The sequence below is a fragment of the Ciconia boyciana genome, chromosome 8, assembly GCF_034638445.1.
Source record: "Ciconia boyciana chromosome 8, ASM3463844v1, whole genome shotgun sequence".
In the NCBI taxonomy this organism is placed as follows: domain Eukaryota; kingdom Metazoa; phylum Chordata; class Aves; order Ciconiiformes; family Ciconiidae; genus Ciconia; species Ciconia boyciana.
This window is the reverse complement of record NC_132941.1, coordinates 38,112,936-38,135,131: the sequence shown is the minus strand read 5'-3', so window position 1 is coordinate 38,135,131 and position 22,196 is coordinate 38,112,936. Positions and strand designations below refer to the sequence as shown.

Sequence of the window (22,196 nt, the reverse complement as noted above, 5' to 3'; positions counted from 1 at the left end):
AGGCAGTGCTGTGATAAGGCGTTAGCATCGGATGGGGGGATGCACATATTGCCCAACTTGCTGGGAAGCCAGCAGAGAGTTTGCCAGCGTGGTTTAGGGAGGGCAAGGGAAGGTTTCTCACTACCGTACTGAAGCGGTCTGGCTTCCTTGCTGCTGCCAATCCCACCAGGAAATTTTCAGATTAACTGGTTTACTGTAAGCATGTTTAGTGTATGCACACTCTGTCGTGTTCTTGCTCTCTCCCCTCACCCCTCACCCCCATCTGTCTGGATTTGTCTGTCTGTCTCACTCACACACATACATGCATATATATTCATACAGAAGACATAACTATGCCTTACTTACAGGGCTCAACCCTGTATCTCATGCTCCAAGAGAAAGCTCAGAACATCAGGTGATGGCTCAACTGATTTGGACCAAGGGAATGTGCTCTCTATCCTGTAGCATCCAGAGTTTAGCTACTTGGTAAGGAGGGCAAGTCATGGTTTCCAATTTTCAGCTTCTGGCTCATTAAATACAGATTAAACAAAGCAGCAACAGCAGCAGAAAAGGGAAGGAAAAAAAAACTTCCTGAGAACATGAACCTACTTTCTGTGTGTATACGATATCATCAACTGCATACCTGCTCTCTGCGTGTATATATCAGCAACTCCACGATATTTCTATTTGTAGTTTGGGTTTTTTTTTTAAATGGGGCCAGGACTCTCATATGCTTATATCCATTTATGGGAAAAGCTGAATAGCTGGCAAAATTGGCACAAAAGTTCAATCATTTCTACCCTATACATTTACTAGCAGATTAATCCAATTATCTAGATAATGTTCACGTGCTAGGGGTGTGAGTGACTGACCCCATACGTAAAATGCAGGTTTCAGTCACGGCCTTTTGGCCAACAGCCAGTCACGCACAGCCCACTGCCAAGCCTCCGCACTGACCTCGCCTGCCCACCAAACCAGCTAGACAGGCACACTCTCCCTCTCCAACAAACTCTGTGACGGTTGTTACTGTCACTGCCAGAGCAGAACTGTTCATTTTGTCTGCAGATGTTTGTTTTTGTTGAGACAGGGACATTCTGCTTTCATGTTACGTTATGCAACACATTTATTTATACAGAACTTTTGCAGGTTTCTTTTTATTTATTTTTCAGCCGCTTGCTTCTGCTAGTTGTAGTATAACACATTATGACCAGGAGATCCTGGAGCAGTGAAGCCAATGGCGAGGCCTCCATCACATTACCAAAGCTGTGCCTTCTTATGCCATCTCAGGGACGTCTTAATAAACGGGTATGTGTAGGACTGTAACACTTCCACAAAACAGCTCTGTGGCAGCATGAATGGCAACTTCCTTATCATTAGTAAAATGACTTTGTATACATTACTGATAGGTAAAAGTTTATTAGCAAAACAAGTCTTTAATAATGAAGGGCAAGGTTTATGTTTCCAGGCAGACCAACAGGACCTGGTTCCAAACAGTTTACATTTTTGAAGCTAACATACACAACAATCTTCTTCCTTGCAAGATGAGCAATATGCAGCTGGGAAAATAGTCCCTGGGAAATTTTTGCCAATACATTCTTTAAGATGCAGCTGCATTTTAAGATAGTTTCCCGCCAAAATGTATCCAGGTGTCCAACAAGGGCCATTGATTAATGCCCTAAGTCCTCAGGAGATCAGTAGCTACACATAAACCTACTACTTGTTTGTCTTGACTTACACAGTACATATAGCACATTAGCATAATTAATAAACTGGATAAACTTCTGACTGGAACAGGTAAAAGTTGTGTTCGTGACACACTTGAAGAGAATGAATGGCAGCTTTTCTTTAATGATCATCACAGTCAAGCACTCTCTTTCCACCTCAACATCTGTTTGGGAGACACCATACAAAGGAATTTAGTTAGGAGAGAAACATGAGGTGGCAGCATTTCTCCAGTGTAGAAGATCTAACAGGGTGCTGCTTAAACCATAAAGCTAGGCTTAAATTACTCTAGGGGGCCATACATAGGTAAACCTTGTATTGCAGGATTAAGTTCATCCTTGTTGCCTATTGACAAACAAAACTGATCCCAGAGGATAAATGTGATTTCACATCCTCCCAATTTAAACAAACCTGGGATTAATCCACAGTCCTTTGAAAAAGTAGTTTGTCACTTTATATGACAATATAGCGCATGAGCACAGAAACGTCCTTGTCCTCAGTCTAGATCATAGCCAATCCACCATGCACACCAGCTACCTTGGTCTGTCAGAAGGAGAGGCTGCCACTATCTCCAGCAGGAGTAACAGGGTACCAGTACCCAGGCTTAGCAGCTGAGTACTGGCACAAACAGGGACATGCTTTCTGCACAGACTTGCTCCCACAGCTGTGGGACACACAGCCATCTAGTGGCTAGTTTTTTGGTGAGACACTGCTGGACAGGGTAGTGGTCCAAATTTTAACCTCATGCTATATATATTTGTTGATGTTTTGCAGTTATTTCTATGCACTTTATTTTATTCCAAAATTACATCAAACCTAGTAAGCCATGCAATAAACCTAACATCTGGGAGCAAAAATTATGAGAGAATACTGTACAGCACAAACCTAAGAGTTAAAAATAAAAATCTAATACTTTTTCACCACGTTTCTATTAATCACAAGGACTAAACAGTGATCACACATGTAGTGAAAGATAAATTCATATCACAATTCCAAAATATAATAAAATTCAATTATGTTGGTAAACTAAATTCCGACAAGAGTATAAGAGGCTGAGTTGAGATGGACCATTATACTGCAACATTAAAAAAAATAGAAAAAGAGACACCTTTACATACATGGTAGGAAAAAGCTTTTTATTGTATGATAGTTGTTTTATAGGAGAACACTTATGTTTCAAAACCACAGGTAATTGAAACACAACAGTAACAGCACATACCCACTGAAGGTGATTTAAATATTACATATATGTTAACATCTTCTGCAAAAGAGGTCAAGATACAGTTATGTGCTATTCAGCCTTCTCCCATCAAAGCAACCCTCAGCTGTATGCAATGCTAACTCCAGTAATGAAATTGGACCCCAGAATTTCCCGTTGTCTAATTAGATGCAAGAGATCTGCTGATCCTTAGCTAGAATTGGGAAAGTCGTCTTTGCCTTTGCCCATGAAAGGTGTGAGGTTCAGCCACGGGTTTGTGTACCTGAGTCATACTTTGCCTTTATCAAAAGAACCAACAGAGCAGCAATAAAAAGTAAACTGTATTTTGTTGTCTTATGCTGATTAAATAAACAGACTCTGTCCTTTATATCTTAGATAATTAAAGACACTGAGGGCTAAAAAAAATCAGTTTCCAAGAAAATATCGTTTTCTTTCTTTCCATTTAAAATTTAAAATTCCTTTTGTTGAATACAAAGCTGTCGAATTTGATTTTCGGAAGCATCCTCATCATTAGTGGACTTCTCTTCCTTTCTGTTTTTAAAGGGTGACTGTTAGTGTCAAAACACAAGTTTTTTGGGCACCTCCCATGAGAATTCATTTCTTCCAAAGTGACCATAACATGCAGTCTTCTGGTAAATGGGCTTTTTTAGGTCCAAATCCCTGTGTGTATAATAAAAAGAAGATAAAATTCTTCATATTAAGATACTTCATGATAGCTACCATTAAAATCCTGATGTTGATATCCATTTCATGCCCTTAGTCAAGCAAGCATATCCTGGAGATGCAAGCATACCAGTGAACATGTCCAATGGAGCACCATAAAAATGACAACAAAACTTAAATGTGAAGTACTTTAGGGCTACAGGAAAAGTCCTTATTATTGAGAATTATTAATTTTAACGGAAAAGATTAAATAACCTTCAATTCCTTCTGTAAAACAAAACTTTTTTTTTTTCACAGCAAAGTCACTTAAAATTCTTGGAATACAAAAGTTATTTCATTTTATTTGAATTCCATATACTATATAAGGTCAAATGCTGAAAGTATATGCTTCATATGAAACTTGAAAAGTACATCTGTTATCTTAAAAGATATGGCACACTGGTAGAACCATTAAAAGTATCAACTGTGAAGACTGACGGAATGAGAGAAAGTCTCTTTTGTACTGCATGGAACAATCCCATGCTAGTTCAAGAGGCTGAATCTTACGTTGTAACATCTAATGGTTTTGCAAGAAATAATTTCTAGGATGTGATCACCAAGATATTTTCCTTTCTGTGTGTTTCTATACCTGACAATGACTCCAGGCCGAAGATCAAAGTTTTTGTGCACAATGTCCAGCAGCTCTTTCTCTGTTTTCTGGGAAGTTCCATAAGTGAACAGTGAAATGGACAGTGGATGAGCTACCCCAATGGCATAAGAAACCTATGGCAAAAAAGACACCATAGTTAGCAAATAAACACGGCACCTCAGTGAGCAACAGTATGCAATAGAAGAAAGCATTCATTCATGAACCATCTTAAGAAAACTAAGGCCTCTCCTTCACTTCCCATATTTGCGCAACCTGTATTTGTAGAAAAAAAGATAAAACCTTGAAAATGCTGAGGTCTCTGGATAACTTTCTTCCCCATTATCCAGTCACCCCATACTCATTTCCATGACTGTTAAGTGTCAGAGGGTTGAGGGCTCAATAAATGTCCGGAAAAACAGCCAATAAAATGAAAGCTAAATGAAAAGTTCCAGCTTCAAGAAGCTGATAGGCTATTAGTGACATTACAGTGGTCTTGAAGCAAGCATATCAAGGTCTTCCTTTCTTCAACCCCAAGCCATCACCAAGACTGCTTCTACTACAGTGTCTTGTATGATGTATATTCAAGGTAAAGCTGAAAAGGAAAAATCTTTTTGGGAAAAGCAACATTCATAGCAAATCATACCTGAACCAGAACACGGCGACAGAGCCCAGCTTTCACAAGAGACTTGGCCACCCAACGGGCTGCGTACGCAGCTGATCGGTCCACCTTCGTATAGTCTTTGCCAGAAAAGGCACCACCTCCATGGGCTCCCCAGCCACCATAAGTATCCACAATGATCTTTCGACCAGTAACACCAGCATCACCCTGAATTGGTAGAAGAATTTGTCCATTTTACAATCCATTTTAATATAAGTCTCAAACAAGGCTATGCATCCTTCAGAAGACTACAACAACATGTAAGTAAGTTCACCACATATGCTTTGCTGTGGGGTAGCTGAAGGAATGAACCTGTCTCACTGAGCTACAACAGTGGCTATAAATGTTCTTTAAAGCCAGATTCATAAGACAAGCCATTCATGAATAGCGTTTGAGAGGCAAGCAAACAGGTTTACACCCAGATAGCTAGAGCGTGCACTGCCTCTTTCAAAAGTAAATATTCCAGGCAATATGGGAACTTTGGTTTAAAAGCTACCTACCTACCACATCCAAACTGAATACAGAATATTGCTAACAAACTACATGCCATATAGGAAATACTGAGAGATTTTACACTGTTAAAAAAAAAATATCAGGCTTTCATATCTTTTGGTCAAAATCTGAAGTTGTGTGAATATTAAGTGGTACATGTCTTTTTTTGTATTTACTATCAAAAGGTATGCCAGTGCTACCTTATACACCATTACATGGAGGCTGGCACCCAACACCTCCAGTGCAGCATCATTACAGAGAATGTCATCCAAATATGTACTAAAAACGCATTTCCAACCCCAAAATATTTATAGTCTAATTTAAACTCTATGCAACAGGTATGGAGTAGTAGGCAGTTACAGGTCATTGGGAAAGAAGGATTACTTCTTTCTAAGAACAGATATTTATAGATGAATATTCTAAAATATTAAATAAGGAAGTGCAGATAACCTTCTAGCTGCCTACACGGCTATCCTGATTGCTCCTCACAAGTACTTGATATTTTAATTTGATCTTGGTTAGCTGATCAGTACCTGACTAATCATCTGACCCCCGATTTATTAAATGCTTAAGCTTTCTGGTGTGAATGGAAATATGGTCAAATTTGAAATTCAGTCTCCACCTCTGCAGGCAGGTTTGAAATTCTTTGTCTACAGAACATCATGTCAGTAAAATTCAACTGGTGGAATGTTTGCACAGCAAACACAAGTGGAGAGTCAAAGTTTTTCTTAGAAAGACTGTGCATATACACAGAAGAAAACCTTTGGCACTGTTTGTTCCATTCTGCTAAGAAAGCAGCAAGATGTAAATCTGAACTGCAGATAGTTGAGCTTGTCTAAAGGATCCTGTCTTCCTGGGGTTCTTCTGCTTGACTCAAACCTTAACTTCTGGTGGCAGAGACAGTTGCAATGAGAACACCTTGTGTTCCATCATGACTTGACTGCAGAACTGAGTGAGAGGAAGAGAAATGGACAGGTGAAAGGAAAAAGCCACCCCTTGTTTTAAAGGTGCTGAAAGAGCTCAAATGCATTTGTAAAGCCTGTGGAAGTCACTTTTGCAACGAGCTGTAATGTCCTCACAGTACCAGAGGTGTTGCTGTTGGGAAAACGGTGATAGCAGCAAAATTACTAATTTTGCCACAGCCAGAATTCAAGGTACCACCGTGCTCGAAAACATAGGGTGAAAATCCCAAGTGAAATACATGTGTCTTCCTTAGAGGAACTGAGTTGGAGATTAAGACAGCCTTCCATAGCTAGCATTGTTAAAAATAAAACTGAGTAATACTCTCATGAAAAGTAATCAGAAAGTTCAAGATGTAAAAGACAAGGAAAGAAATAGTTATTTTCTGGTTGCTGCAATGCTATTGCAAATTGCACAAGTGATGATAGCAGTTGTAAGGCCATGGACACACAGGCAGATTGACCCATACTAAGTAAACTTATCCCAGGTTTAAAAAGCTGCAAACATACACTGCAACATGCCTGTGTTTGTATGTGCAAACATAAGCAATACAGTTCCACCACAAGAGTAGAAAAAGTATTCCTGGTTGGCTTACCAAATTATGTAATTATATTACATTTTTAAATGGGTGTAGTTCAGTGCACACCTGAAAGATTTACATTTTTAATGGGTGCAGTTCAGTGCACACCTGAAAATTTTCATGTGTAGCCTTCTTTTTGCATGTAGCTATGATTGCTGCATTGGTTCATTTGCTCCAAGTTACAGATCAAGTTTGCCTCTCCATTTGTCCATAGTCTAGGATGTCAATGATACACAAAATTACAGTGATACAACAAATTCAACTACACAAAATACATTTTTTATACAATCATTATTATAATGATTAATCTCAACACCTTCTTACCTGTTCCATGGCACTAATGTAAAAAGACACAGCACCTTAGAAATAATTCTAGCAAATTCCAGTAAATGAATGAATTTGAACAGCAAAGGAAAAACGTCTACTTGGATTTGTTGTAAAATTTGGCCTAATTTCAGGAAGAAACATTGAAATTTTGCCGTGATAGTTCTGAAGGGAATTGAAGACTAAAACATTGGAAATGGTGAATTTGTTTTCAAAAACTAAATCTCAAAAGTCCGGATGCTACAGAGAGTGGAAGTTCTGCCTGACTTCTGTGAGTGCAGAATCAAATTATAAATTCCAGCTCCTGCATTGCCTAGATAAAGCAAAAGCAACATTTATTTTCTCACCAGGAGAAGCCTATCACGGGCTGATTTTCAGAACAAATGAACACCTTCAGTTCTCATTGGTGTCAGGCAGAACGGTGCGAGCTATACAGAACTGAAAACCAGTTTCACTGTAAGAGAAGTAAACCTTCTCCTTTCCACCTCTCTGTAAGGCATGCTTTCCATAAGAAATGATTGCCTTGCCATCACTCAGTGCTGGACTTGAGAGGGTTTGAGGAAACCCAGAGCTGGGCTGTACATTCCACACGCAATGTAAGATTCAGCTCAACTTCCCTGCCTAGTCACAACACGTGTGATATAACCCTGCCCTCAAAGGTTACTTTGGAATACAGCACAGGAAACCCTGGCTGCTTCTCCCACATGCAACTGCAGTTAAAACTTTCACTAGACAGCTTGCTTCGCACACCTTAGGACAGACATGCCAAAAAGCTGAGCATTTCTTTTAAGACACACACCCAATGACAAAGGCAAGCTCATAAAAGCAGCAAAATAATACAACACAAACCTGAGGCCCTCCAATAACAAAACGTCCACTAGGTTGAAGGTGATAAATAGTTTTCTCATCCAAGTATTTTGCAGGGACAACAGCTTGAATCACACGATCCTTCAGGGTTCTGCGCATGTTCTCCAGCGAAATGGTTTCATCATGCTGCACAGATATCACAATGGTGTGAACACGCACTGGGATGACTGCTCCATTCTCCTGGATATACTGAACCGTGACCTGAATAGAACAGGGAAAGGGAGGAAGAAAAAAACAAAGTTGCTATAAAACATATTACTGGTCTACATCAAACATCATGCTATGCTATTCCAAGAGCAAAATTGTAGCAAAATGTCAATGCTGACATTATAACGATCACTGCTCACATTGTTGCCAAGGTATGAGAAATGAAGCCTACTTTCTTGTTCTTCATTTTTGCAGTGGTGAGGAAAAAACCAAAGATCCAATACGGACAATCTGATTTTCTATGAAATTGTCCAAAATGTGACTTTCAGTTGGGATTTCCAGCTAAACTCCCAAGCCTCAGAAATTTACGTTCTCAGTCCATCTTCAAAAATGCCAGCCTGAATCCCTAAATACAAATAAATCCTTTGGATTTCCTGTCACTTTTTGAACAAGCACAGACCGCTTAGATCTTAAATGTTTGTTTACTGGTTGACTGGTAGGTGGGTAAGTGCTCCTAGCACTCTGATACAGGTTAACTATTTTCCAGCTGTCAAGGAGACAGTATCGCAAGCAGTGGAAATGCTTTATCTGCTACTTGTAGGTCATATATCTGCTACTTGTAGGTTATCCTGATACTCTGAACACATCAACTGCTGTCTTTAAAAATATTTAAGATTTCTGGAAAAGAAAAAGTGGTAGTTTTCAACTATCTGGACTATTCATAAGTGATTGGAATGCTATTGTGTTAGTAAAACAGAAAAAAAATGGAATGAAATTAGTATTTACCTGTGTTTTAGAGTCAGGCCTCAGCCAAGGGAGTTCTCCATTACGCCTCAGCTCTGCTAACCTGGCATTCAGTTTATGAGCAAGAATAATTGTTAGAGGCATACATTCTTCTGTCTCATCTGTTGCATAACCAAACATCAAACCCTACAGGAGAAGAAGAGATACTTCAATCACTGTTAAAAGCACCACAACTAAAGGCGATGAGATTTAATCTGAAGCAAAGAGTAAACAGTACCCTCAGGTATATTTTCTGCTATTTTACATTACAGTCCAAGAAGCTTAAACTCAGATCAGGCTCCAACATGTTATAGTGCAATGAGAAACAAACCACGTTCCTAGAATTGTTCACTGAAAGCCTGAAGGTTTATATGTTCAGCTGGAAACCTGGACAGAGAGAGAGATGTTTGTGCAAAAAAAATCAGGTTCTTTCATAGGAAAAAAAACCTGTCTGAGCAAAACAATTTCAGGACTATTCTGTCATAGGAAAGGTGTTATCATTAGCCTGGACAGCTTGTAGAAGCTTTTACGTATGAATACAGATACATGTATACTGCAGCTCACATCTGACATTTCAGTGGAATGGGATTTGAATACTACATAAAGGATGTACCGATCAACAGTTTAAGGCACCTGCCTCAGATTTGCAGCGCCACACACTTCTGGTTACAGCTTCTAGTGTTATCCAGTGATGTTCCCTGCATCAGATCATTATTTGTTAAATAGTTAGCATTTTCTTTCTCCTTATCCAGTGTATGTTGTGATACAAAGAAAATAAAGACAGGAAGGTACTTTGATACAATGGGAAGGGAGGCCATCAAAGTGCCAAAGAAAAACAGATATCTTTTCATCTTATGTAGTATTATGTCCCCACAACAGCATAGAAGCATTTTAATTTAGTCCTCAAGGGTTTTTTGAACAATATTAGCTTGGCTTCTGGACTCATATCTCTGCTTATGGTTCTGAACAGCATTGTTATAAACTAGATATTATTACTAATGATAACTACTGTAAATGTTAAACTCACTCATACTGGCATCAGTCAGATTATGGAGTTTTTATGTTAGCATCTTTCTCTTGGGAACACACCATAATTATCTACATGTGTTATTTAGCTCACAGAAATGCAGCTTGGACAGCCTTAATTATGTGGAACACCTATAACAATAGCTGCCTCTGGGAAATAAGTGAGAATTGAAAGTACTCTCACATATTTGCCTTCACTGTATTAGTGCTGCAGACAGTTGAAACCACCTAATTTTTTGCTGTGTAAAATCTCAAGAGCTCTGTGAAACCAAAAAGATCCTTTTACAGATTCCATCTTGCCAGACAAGTCTGGCTGCAAGATGAATGGTCTAATGAATCTAAAGCTACTCAGCAAAAACATGAAATACATAAGCAAAAAACCTTTGCTAAGTTCTAGACACATCGTCAGCTGCTACAAACTGCCAGAGCTCTCCTGACCTGCATGGAGTGCTATAACAAACACCAGGCAAAAGCCTGCCCTCAAAGAACTTCCAACTGTTTTAATAAAAATATGTTTTTTATTCTGGGCTAGCCCAAGAAAGAAGTGTGGAAATCTTCACATGGGTTTTGATTTAGAAAACAGGGCAATGAGATGGGGTAAACTTTCCATTGAAACAGCTTTGATGTCTTAAATGTCATGTCATGTCTACCTGATCTCCAGCACCAACATCCTCTTCATCCCTGTGTAGATGAACACCTTGGGCAATATCAGGTGACTGCTGTTCCAGTGCCACTAAAACATTACAAGTCTTGTAGTCAAAGCCTATTTGGAAAAAAGAAGAGCGGCAAATTAGCTTTTTCTATCACAATTAAGGAAAGTAACATGGAACCATATGACAAAATTTTCATTCAGAAGGATACTGCATTCAGAACTCACAGCCTAACTGCTATTTTTAGTTAAATTTTTTGTCAATACAACACTTCAAACCTTTTTTGGGAGGGGGTGGGACGTATAGGGTTGCCTTTATTGCTTGTTACTGCTTCTTTTGTCTTGCATTGGCACCTGTGCCATGCCAATTCAGATTATGAATTGTTAAATGCAAAAAACTAGTCAAAAAAGTAAATAATCAGCCTCTCCCAAATAAATAGTATTAAAAACCTCTACGTAAATTCCTAGGAGCTGATGTTTTCAGCAACTGAAGGCTCTGCTCTCTGATACATTATTTATAATATATGTAAAGCAGTGTCTGTACCTAAATCTCTTGTGGGAGTTTGCATGAGAGCCACAAACAGAGAAAAAAAGCAGATTTAAGTCTCACAGCAAATTTGGAAGTGGGAATTTACTTTACATTGTTTTCAAAGACCAAAAGAAATTGAAAGACTTACAGAAGATTGTGGCAACATTTTCCACCTGTTCCTAGGTATATTAATAGTAACTTGCTTCTCTCCAAATCCAGCCTTTCCTAGAACTGTAGCTACTGGCAGCTGCTGACCAAACTCATGTTCAGCCAATACAACATATACACATGTCCATATGCATATGATCCATTTGAGGAATGCTCTTTGCCCCCTTTTAAGTAGGCTATGTAGAGAAGAAAAGTATATTTCTGCGTGCAATTGTTTGTTTTAGCTTTTTGTTTTACTTCTGCATAGAAATTGTTTTTTACTGGGTCACTGCATCTCCCCTTATCATTTTTGGCAGTTAGCATAAAAAGGAGACTTATGACCTACTAGATATGCCAGCATTTTCCAAAAGCACTGTTGTTATGTGATGGTGGAGGTAACCTGCAGATGTGCTTCTATAATATTCTCCCACCACAATCTCCCTGTAAATTCAATAGCAATTAAAACTAACTTTTTTTTAACCCAAAGCTCTTAAAAGATACACTTTACTGTAACAGTATACTTGGAATATTTGTAATGTATAAACAGATACATGGCAAATCAGAAAGTGCAATGTGTCTGGTATATAAAGCATTTTGTCTTTTTTATCATTTGTATATTACATAAACTGGATTTGGACTGCACACTCCTCAGTGTAGGCAGAGTTGTTCAGAGCTAAGAGAGCACCTTGCACAGTGAGAACCTGCTTTATACCTGGGAATTCTACATGCTACCACAGTACAAATATATAATGGTACAACAAAATGAACTAGGTTTCTTCCTCCCTCTCTTTCCCACTAAGATGCATCAATTGGCTTGCCAAATGAATAACCAAGATTCGAGTTCTCACAAGTCTGGAGGAGTGGCAGATTCTGTGGCTCAAGTTGCAGTTAACTATTCTGGCCTAATACCACAGTTCAAAGTATATTCTGCCTACTCCCTTTCAGTTTTAACTAATATATGATGGTTTTTCTACTTACTGGGTTAAAGCCAGAAAGTGTATCACGTAGCACCATGTAAGCAGCTTTCACACAGGACGTTCAGTTTTTATCAGGCTTGCTAAAGCCTCTATATGGAAGTGGTGACAGACCTGTTTTGCAGTTGCCTACTGCTTGCTCTTCAAGGATTTCATGAGTTTTTCCACCAACCTTTAGCTGAATCATCATAGCCAATATGTCTAATTGCATCTCGGACAACTCGTTGATAATCCACAATAGCATGAGATGTGATCTCCCCACAGAGCAACACCATTCCTGTTTTACATACTGTCTCTGAAAAGAGAAATGAAAACAGGATTACAACAGCAGAATAACCCAGCCCACTAAGACAAATAACTGTGTTTGTGATGATGGTGATTTCGAGAGATCTACTGGGTATATACAGTGTAAGTCCTTTCTACCCATATTTTTAGCAATATTAGCTCTTTCTACAACAAATTCTTTTCATATTCACCATATGTCTGAAAGCAAGGAAAAGACTAATATGTCCAATTTACAAATGGGAAAGTCAAAACACTGAGCATGATTCAGTGATATGCACAGATTTTAGGGAAATGTAGCATTAAGCTGTGATTTCTAAATCCACTTAATCCTTAATCACTCTAAGATACATACTGAAGCTAAATAAAACTCATCAGTGATCAACTATTTTGAAAACTTGCCTCCAGTCCCAGGAGGAAGAATCTGAAGATAGGATTTAGTTACATAATACATGAATTGGGGTAATGACCTGAGGGTTGATGGTACAACTCTTTCTGAAGAGATTTCAAAAAACAAGCAGTTACGGGGACTCGGACTAAAAAATTAGTACTTTATTAAATACAGTAAATGAACTTTTCAACAAAATATTCAAATATTCTTTCAAAAATCCACTGTAATGAAGCCCAACCTGTTTCTCCCAGGAAAATTCAGTCCACACACAAAATTAACTATCCTACTATTCTACAGCCTGCTTAGGCTTCAGTCTTCATAAAAACTTTTACTGTTTCTTCTCGTCTCTCCTTTTCTTGAAGACTGTACTTCTACTGTAATTTTTTGAGAGTAAAATGAGTTAGCAAATGATAGCTTCAAGCTCTATGAAAACATCATAAAAAAAGACTGGTGACTGGGTGATGACTTAAAGCAAAGCTGCAAACAACTTACCACAAGCAACCTTGGCATTTGGGTCCTGTTTGAGATGGGCGTCTAGTACAGCATCACTGATTTGATCGCAAATTTTATCTGCAAGACATCAAAGTTGTGATTCAAAACCATCGCACTCAATACAAAACATGGACTGCTTGCATCACTTTGAATAGGTAGGTGTTTCAGCAAGGAATTATTTTATTGCTTATTACTAGAGTATTTAAGCTAACTAAATAGAAAGACATATAAAACATCCTGCAAGCAAAGCCAGTAGATACAATGGGGAATTTACTTACTGGTGTAAACTAATACTGACTACAACTTTACCTGTAGTTTTCTGCACTTAAGTGTGAAACAAGTATGTTATTCACAGAATTACCTGAGAGGCTAGGAGGCTTTACTCCCAGCCACCTCCTTTTCTAACACCACAAGCCCATACAGCATGCACTCCACATCAGTGGTATTCTAACATGAAGGTGATATTCCACCATCAGCTTCCATCTCCCCAGCAGAAAGTTAGAACGAACCTGAACAACACTGCTGGTAAAGCCTGAGAAAGAGTTTAGAACACTACAGATAATGCACAGCTCAGAGTCAAGTGCCTGTTTCAGGTTTGCTTCTTCTTACTGCTTCCTACCATCTTGCAATGCCATCTCCTAATAATCCCTGCGACCCACCTAAGACAAGGGAGTGAGCAGTGCACACAGAAGAAAGAAAGGGTTACCAACTGAAGTTTGCCTGAGGCAAATCTTGAGTATATCTTCAGGTACATCCCAAATACAAAGGTTTCAGCTCAGGTTTATCGTAGTAATCTTTTCTCTTTTTCTTTCTTTCTTTTCTTACCTTTTTAATGAATAATTAATCTTAATCAAATGATGTAGCTAATCTAATGAACACTAAAGGGCAGCACCCATAACAATGCCTTCCATGTGAAAATGGTAATTTTTCTCATATATTTTAATTTTACTGTTCTTTAAAAATGTCTAATATTGCATATTATGTTTACATGTTTCCATAACATGCTGTGTGGCAAAATAAATTAATCTCCTGCCTTGCCATTTGCAACACAATCTGTCGGAAAGCAATGTTTTGTAAGAGTATGCCATTAGAGACTTTTAATACATTTAACCTTAAGTCAAAATAAATTCTCATTTATTTTCATGAGGAAGGTGTACATTTAGCTAAGAGGGACAAATGAAAGACTAGACAACTGATGTGATTCTAACACTTTTATCTCCCATATTAACCACTTCAACATAAAAAGAATGAACACAAAAGACAACTAGCAAATGTAGGCTGCATTGGAACTTTCAGCCTTGCAAGAACTATACATGGATTACTAAATTTGGGACAATTATTACCAAACAGGAATCAGACACCATTCTTGCAATTTAGTTAGAAGTGCAAATGAACCTTTTTTAGCAAGGCTGGGGACAAAGGTGGCAGGAGTGATTAAAATGTATCTCTGCTTGCTCTCGTCAAAGTTTCCATTTTTATAAGGAAATAAAGCCACATTTTCAAGCATAAAAGCAAACATTACTGACAAAAATATGTAATTTTTTGATTAGCTGGGTGGGACAACAGAGCAACTGGGATAGGATGATCTTCTTAGTGTAGGTCCAATGTCCTGCAGTAAAATCCTAGTGACTAGGACTGCTTTGTAGTCTTTTTTTCACCACCCAGAGTTTCTATGCCAGGAACAGCCTTTATCCCTATCCTTATTCCACATGAAACATGTCTCACTTGCATTAGATACCAGTGTCCCATATTTGTCTAAGTTTCCTGTATGGCACATACAGGGATATTATATGCATTCTTTCTAAAACATTAGAGTATAGGTAATCCCATACGACTAATTCATCTTCATTTCTCCTCGTGGCACCTATCTGGTACAAAGAACCTTATATTGGTTTTGCATGGTGTGGCTGAAATTAAATTATGAACTAAAACCTTCATGAAATGTTTCAAGGGAGCATTAGCCATAGCAGGCAGTGAAATCAATAAGTGAAGATTTAACAGGATGTTTTCTTTTTTTTTTTGTATGAACTGTATCATCAGTATCTACAGTATTTCATGGATATTGGTAGGTAGAAAAGCAGCTCTTTTGTTTCCCTCTCAGAGAAATAACACAACAAACATTCATGAACAAAAAGCATAGTCCACATTTACAGAAGGGGAGAATTTGTCTTACAAAACTGTTACCCTGAAAAGATCATGATAGAAAACCAGATGAACAGTCATCCATAGAAATGAAATTATCTCCGTACAATAGCATTAGTGAGACTGCTACAGAAATACTAGATTTTGGTGGTGGTATTCCAAAGATGACGTTAAGAAGCTACAGGAAGGTTTAGGACAGACTGAGAAGAATGCCCTAAAATCATAAAAGTATGTCTTACAGGATGAAATCAATCAAGCTCAGTGTAGTTTTGAAAGACTGAAGGAAAGGCAACCTACCAGAGGACATCCTAATAGGCATTGGGATCACAGTCTCTAAGAACCTAAAAATAATATGCTGAGAAAAAAGTTTTTGTCTGATGGACAATAATGTAGCTACATTATAGTTGATAGCTGGAAATTAAAGAGAGACAGATGAAGATTCAAAAAGGAAAATCTTAAAAGGGTGAGAGCCATTGAAACCATTCATCTTGAGGTATGCAGGATTCCTTGTTCCTTCAAATCTCTAGGCAAAAAATGGGTATCTTTTTAAAAGGTATGAATGAAATTCAACCATCATTTACTAGCATGTTTGAAGAATTCTTGCATGAAATATTATTACCTGTGTATGAAGGTCAGACCAGATTATATATCAGAGGTCCCTTCTGGTCTTTAAAATCTATGTGAGAATTTGATCAATTAAAATAATAAATTAGAATAATTTAATCTACTATGCTGATAGCATACATTTGGATTAAAATAGACTGAGACAAATCAGTTTGTCAATTCATGCCATACCTGATTGTTGGTGCAACAACCAACAGTTCTAGTGCAACTAGATCCAAATAGAGATACAGATACATCTATCAAGACTGGAAAGAGAAATCTAGCTGGAAGATTGGTTGATTAATGCATTAAGTTAAAGGCATGTCTATTAGTAAAGGTTGCTGGTGTAAAATAAAGACAGGTGTTCTATTTTTAGCAATGCTTAGCAGGCTTTGTGCACCCTTCATTCTGTTATTTAAATTTCTCATCTCAACCATCCGATTTCTCATATTAGCTTCTAAACGTGATAGGATATGTTTGTCCATTATTTCCTTCCTTTTTTTTTTAATTTCTTTTTTGGAAACAGGGAAAGCATAATGGACCACCTCTGGTGAGGCATTATCATCTAAAAAAATGATGTAATAGGTAAGAATTCAGTTCATGCATACCTTCATGTAGTGAACTACTATCCAATAGGATAAATATTGCAAAAGGGATGTCTAGGCTGAGGATTTCTTGACTAAACAGGAAAGTATTAGATAACCATGAATTCTATTAATGAAATCAAATCATTGCACAGACCCAGCCTTATGGCAGAGATGCCAATTAGCCGTAAACCAGCTCTCCCCAACTATAAAAGGAATGAATGAGTCTAGGGGAGCAGATGATAAACCCTACTCAAATACCCAGTTGTGAAATGATGAAGTAAAGGAGGCATTCAACAACAAAAGTGATCTCCAATAATTAAAAGGAGCTTCCCAGTTTTCCAGATAGTTGGACATAAGTTTGTTACATCAATCTAGACTATGTAAGAGCCTAACACAAGCCAGGACATCTGCAAGTTCTCAGGACCTCCCCAAGAATTCAGCTTCACAGATTCACCACATACACACACACACACAAAAAAATCTATGAACAGCAGTAACAACTGAAAATTTAATTCAAAAAAGCTCCACCCTTTGAAGCACAACAGGTACAACCACACTTCTGGCTTTGATGGTGTAGTAAATACAATAAACATTGAACATTTCAAAAGGTAAGGTTGATTTTCTTAAAAAACTGTGATCATAAAATAAAATTCAGTATTTTTAATGATACATTATTTATATCAACAGAAAACAATTATTTTGAACTAGAATGTGAAATTATATGTTCAACATATATTCTCAGTTTTCTGGTAAAAAAGTAAAACAGTCAAGAAATGCAGATACTTATCATGAGTACTTCATCAAAAAATAAGCTTTCCACCAAAAAAAGTTGCACTAGAAAGACTTTGAATAGCTGAATTGTGCTGTATTACATTTTTCCTATTTAAAAGACTCTTGAGGAGCGCTAATTGATAACCATAGTGGTACTTCAATATTAACACTACGCTGTTTAAATATCTTGTACATCTGTCCTCTTTGTTCAATACAGTTTACTGAAGTATTATGTATATTGTTGAGTATATATAATGTTAGATATTGGAAAGTATATATAATGTTAGATATAAGACACGCAAGCATCAACTTGCTGGAAAGATCTGTATTTTCTGTTTGTTTTTTTTTTCTTTTGTGATATTTTTTTTCTGTGAGTATCCGGAAGATAAACATATGTTTTTAATATGGTTGAAAATCTGAAGGTGCTTTTAGTAGATGTTTTCTCTTATATTTTTAAAGACATTCCTTGATACTTACTGGAAAACTGAATGACATTCTGTATGCAGGCAATTCCACCTGAAGTCACACCAGATAGGGGAAGGAATTAATCCTAAGTGGTTTGGCACCTGTAAGACATTGTGAGTCAGAGAAACACACAATGCCTTTCAAAGCACAGTGAAACCATTGTGCAGCACAGAGAGACACTACTGGACAAAGCAAAATGGAGCAGTGACAAAAAACAGCTATCTAAAAAAAAATATTTCTCTTCCCCGTGCTGCTATCTATGTGCTTTTATTATATTGAAATGAAGAAGTCACATGTAAGTCTTCAGAGAGTTTGGAATTTACCCCACTAAATGCCAGGATTAAAGACCTTCTGGAAGGAAGGCCCAAATTTTATACCCAAGTGATTTTGAAGAATTTGGACTGAGAAGATAGGATAAACAGAGTCTTCTATAAAGTCTTTGGGGAGCATAGGTAATACCTGTACGTTAATTATTGCCAGCTATTACTTGCTTCTATGGAATTTGGGCTTCTTAGTGACACACAACTCTTAGGCATTGCACAGGTATAAAGCAGTTCTCTGTATACCCAAAAATAAGCACGTAATTTCTCCTGCTTTGTTTATTAAGACGGAGGTCTCCATTAAAGCATTCAATCCTCAGCTAATACAATCAGAACAATTCAAATTTCCACCAGACAAAGAACTGGTTCAGGATCCTTACTTCACATAATGCCCTCTAGCAAAATTATACTATCACTTACAGAAGAGAAATAATCAAGAACACACAAATTATCCATTTGGTATCAAACAGAGGAACTCAAAACTCACAATAAAATTCTAGTGCTACTGATAATGTCAGAAGCCCAACTACAGCCTCAGGCACTGGGCCCCGTTTTAAGAAACAGCCAAGATTTTCCTGGGTGATAAAAAGCTAATGGCATGTCTACACCTCCCGTGTAAAACCACAGACAGGGAAAAGGGGGGTGGCCAGGATGTAAGGGTGAACAATTTGCTATCAGAAACTAGAGCTACTGCTGAGACGATTAAGACGTATTGCTGGGCTGTGTTCAGGAACAAGAATCAGCAGGATGACCCAGAGCTACTTACTGTCAACCTGTCCTCCCTGGATCTGGAAAATGCGGATCTTTCCTTTGTCATAGGCATTTGGGTTTTCAGTACCCTACATGAAGACCTAGGCTGTTTAAGAAAGTATAAGCATCACAGCCTTGAAAATGTCTGAGTAAATTTCAGCTTTCCATTCCTTCTACAATAAGCCTCTTGGGTTCCCACTTTGCACCTCACAGTACCCAGAGATCTGGCAACCTCTGCCAGATGAGAGGCTGTACATGAATCTAACAAGTAGTAACATTGCTTCTCAAAGGCCTGCCGAGTATTTCAGCGCAGGAGGAAAATAACACTCATGGGGCTTAAAAGAAGGCCTGCTGAGGGCCAATAGAGTTTTTGGAAATAAAGAAGGGAATGTGAGTAAGAACTACAAAATAGGCCAAATTCTAAAACAAGAAACAAGACAAAAAGAGAATTGGTAAAGGACGGAAACCAAGGGACAAAGCTAAACCTGGGGACTCAGTAGAACTCTTCCTGTTCTGAGACTTATCTATTACTGTCCTAGCGGCATTAAAAACAATGATTAGAGTAGCATAAATTGTGACCTGTCATCTTTGGAAATACCATCATCAATTTAAAATTACCATATTGTATAATGTTATTTTTCCTATGAAACTACTTTGTGCTACAGATGCTGGATGTAATTATATATAAATTTGAGATGAGACCTATGTCCCAAGGACTGAATGTGGTTGTCATTTTCTGATTGTTACATCAGAGAGAACCCCAACTGGCTTAACTTGATGTAGCTGCCTTGATGTAGCTGACATTGACAGAGATGTACTCAATTGCATCAGCCGTGAATTTGACCTGCAGTAATAAGTTAATATTATAGAAGAGTATCAGAATTAGAGACATAAAATTCTCACTGCTGACCTTTTTATTCTCTGCTATGTCATTCCACTCATTTATGATTTACTCACATAACACGAGTACAGACCTGAAAAAGCCTTGATATAGCAAAAGGCACAGGACACCAAATCAGCTTCTAAAATAAATACACTTTTCAGGACATCAAACAGTCTATTGTCCCCTGGCTTCATCTGGGGGAACACTTGGTGTTGACATACGGTACATGTTTATGGTGGATGAACATTTGTTTTCAATAAAATTGAACTAAGCTCTGCTGACCATACATAAAGTTTAGCAAATAACTGTCCACTATTTGCTTAAGCAACTCCGTATATTGCATCAGATGATGGAATGGGGGGAAAAAAATCAGCAACTTTGCCATGTACAGCTGCTGGGACCATTGATTTTTAAAGGCTTTAAAATGCCTGCTTAGAGATATTCCTGTCGTGGGTGACAGTTTTAGAACATAGCATATATCCAGGACAGTTTCAGAGGGCCCATAAAGATATGGAACTTGAGAAGCAAGCTATGCATTCTTACCCATACGTGAAACTTGAGTCTATCAGAGATACAGCAGTGTCTCCACAGCCATACTAAAAGAAATTCAGATGAAAAGGAAGAAGCAGCAACCATAAACCCCACTGCCCTCCTCAGTGTAACACACACCCTGCAAAGGCACGTAAACTCCTGTTGGAAGCATCTAAGTTATAGCGGTTCTGTAGTCTATATGGGCAAGGTCCAACAGAAATAAAGTAAAAAGCGCCCTGTTACTAATAACTTCTATAATAAGATTAATAGCAGATGAATTCTTCTTCAGGCTTTTAAAACATTTAAATGAAAATATTATTCTTTTTACGCATTTTCCAGAGCTGGTTTCTTACCTGGATGTCCTTCTCCCACCGACTCTGATGTGAACATGAAAGCTCCTTCATCATCCAGCGTGTAATCACATAAACCATCCACTGGCCCATTCATGATTGTGATGCTTTTCCTGATGGATTATTATAAGCAGTGGTTGAAGAGCTCTACCTTTAGTGCCTTCTCTTAAAGGAGAAGGTTCTTTATCAGCAGGACTATCGCTGTCTTCACTTATTACCTCTTACACTAACTTGAATTTCAGTGTGTGAAATCAGCATGTGCTTGCATCTGTGTATGCATGCAAGGAGTATGCATGTGCCTGAAGTCTGTATCCCTACCTAGCCTGATCTGTCAGTCCCTGAGCTGCTCCTATATATGGAAAAGTGAAAGTGCCTAGATAATCATGTGAGAAAAATGGAAGAGCCCATTTCTTGGCAGGGGAGTTAGTTAACTTCAGGATATTTCACTAATTAACTCAGTTCTTGGAAACATTCTGGATCCAACCCATGCAAGACTGGTTATCTTAGCAACTCAACTGAGCATGAAGTAATCCAGGAGTACTGGTGACAGTTCAGGTCAGCTGCTTCTTCAGTTTGTCTCTCCCCTAATTCTGGGATCTATGTTGTGCTTCCAACTGTGTGTTGTGGTTTTACAGGGATAGATAAAAAATCTGTAAATGCATGTCTTTCCTAGCAAGAGACTGGAAGAAGTTTGCTCTGCATCATATAACTGTATTTTCCTTTTACTTTTTCATCTCTTGAAAAGTAGAATTCTTTCCGGAAATATTTTTTTTCATTTTCATTCATTCTTCATGCACATTTGAGAGACGAAACATCTGATAAGATCTAGCATGACGAGTGTTTCTCATTTATGCAGACCTCTCCCTTCAGCTTTTGCTTTTCTTTTCCTCTGTCTTCTCTTAATTCAGATCCATCTTCTCTTTTTCTATCATATTCCCATATGATATTCCATAACCCTTAGAAATACACTAACTGCCACATCTGAGTACTCAGTGCTCAGTTCTGCTACTGAAAATTCCTTCTACAGTCAGATGGCTCACGCCTGGAATATGCTGATGGTATGACAGGTATGAAGACAGATGGCATTTTGTGGGTCTATGTGCCATTAAGTTAATATACAAAAAACCAAGTAAACATACCCATGGGGCAGATCCAGCAAATGCCCAGCACTACTGCACCATTATAAAAAAGTGTAATTATTCTTAATTCCTTTACAGAAACCATTCTAGTCTCAATCTCAGACCAAATCATTGGTCTACCAAAACAAAAATTTCCCTTTACT

General features: G+C 38.0%; 1 protein-coding gene across 1 annotated transcript; it reads right to left on the bottom strand.

The window, feature by feature from the left end:
- Window positions 1–2,816: 2,816 nt before the first annotated feature.
- On the bottom strand, window positions 2,817–21,251 carry MAT1A (methionine adenosyltransferase 1A). The gene is made up of 9 exons (XM_072871285.1): window positions 20,918–21,251; window positions 13,513–13,590; window positions 12,520–12,642; window positions 10,699–10,811; window positions 9,026–9,169; window positions 8,075–8,293; window positions 4,855–5,037; window positions 4,212–4,345; window positions 2,817–3,580 (listed from the first exon to the last, which is right to left on the bottom strand). The coding sequence occupies exons 1-9, from the start codon at window positions 21,009–21,011 to the stop codon at window positions 3,478–3,480; spliced, it is 1,191 nt and encodes a 396-aa protein (XP_072727386.1). The 5' UTR covers window positions 21,012–21,251; the 3' UTR covers window positions 2,817–3,477.
- Between the last annotated feature and the right edge of the window lie 945 nt (window positions 21,252–22,196).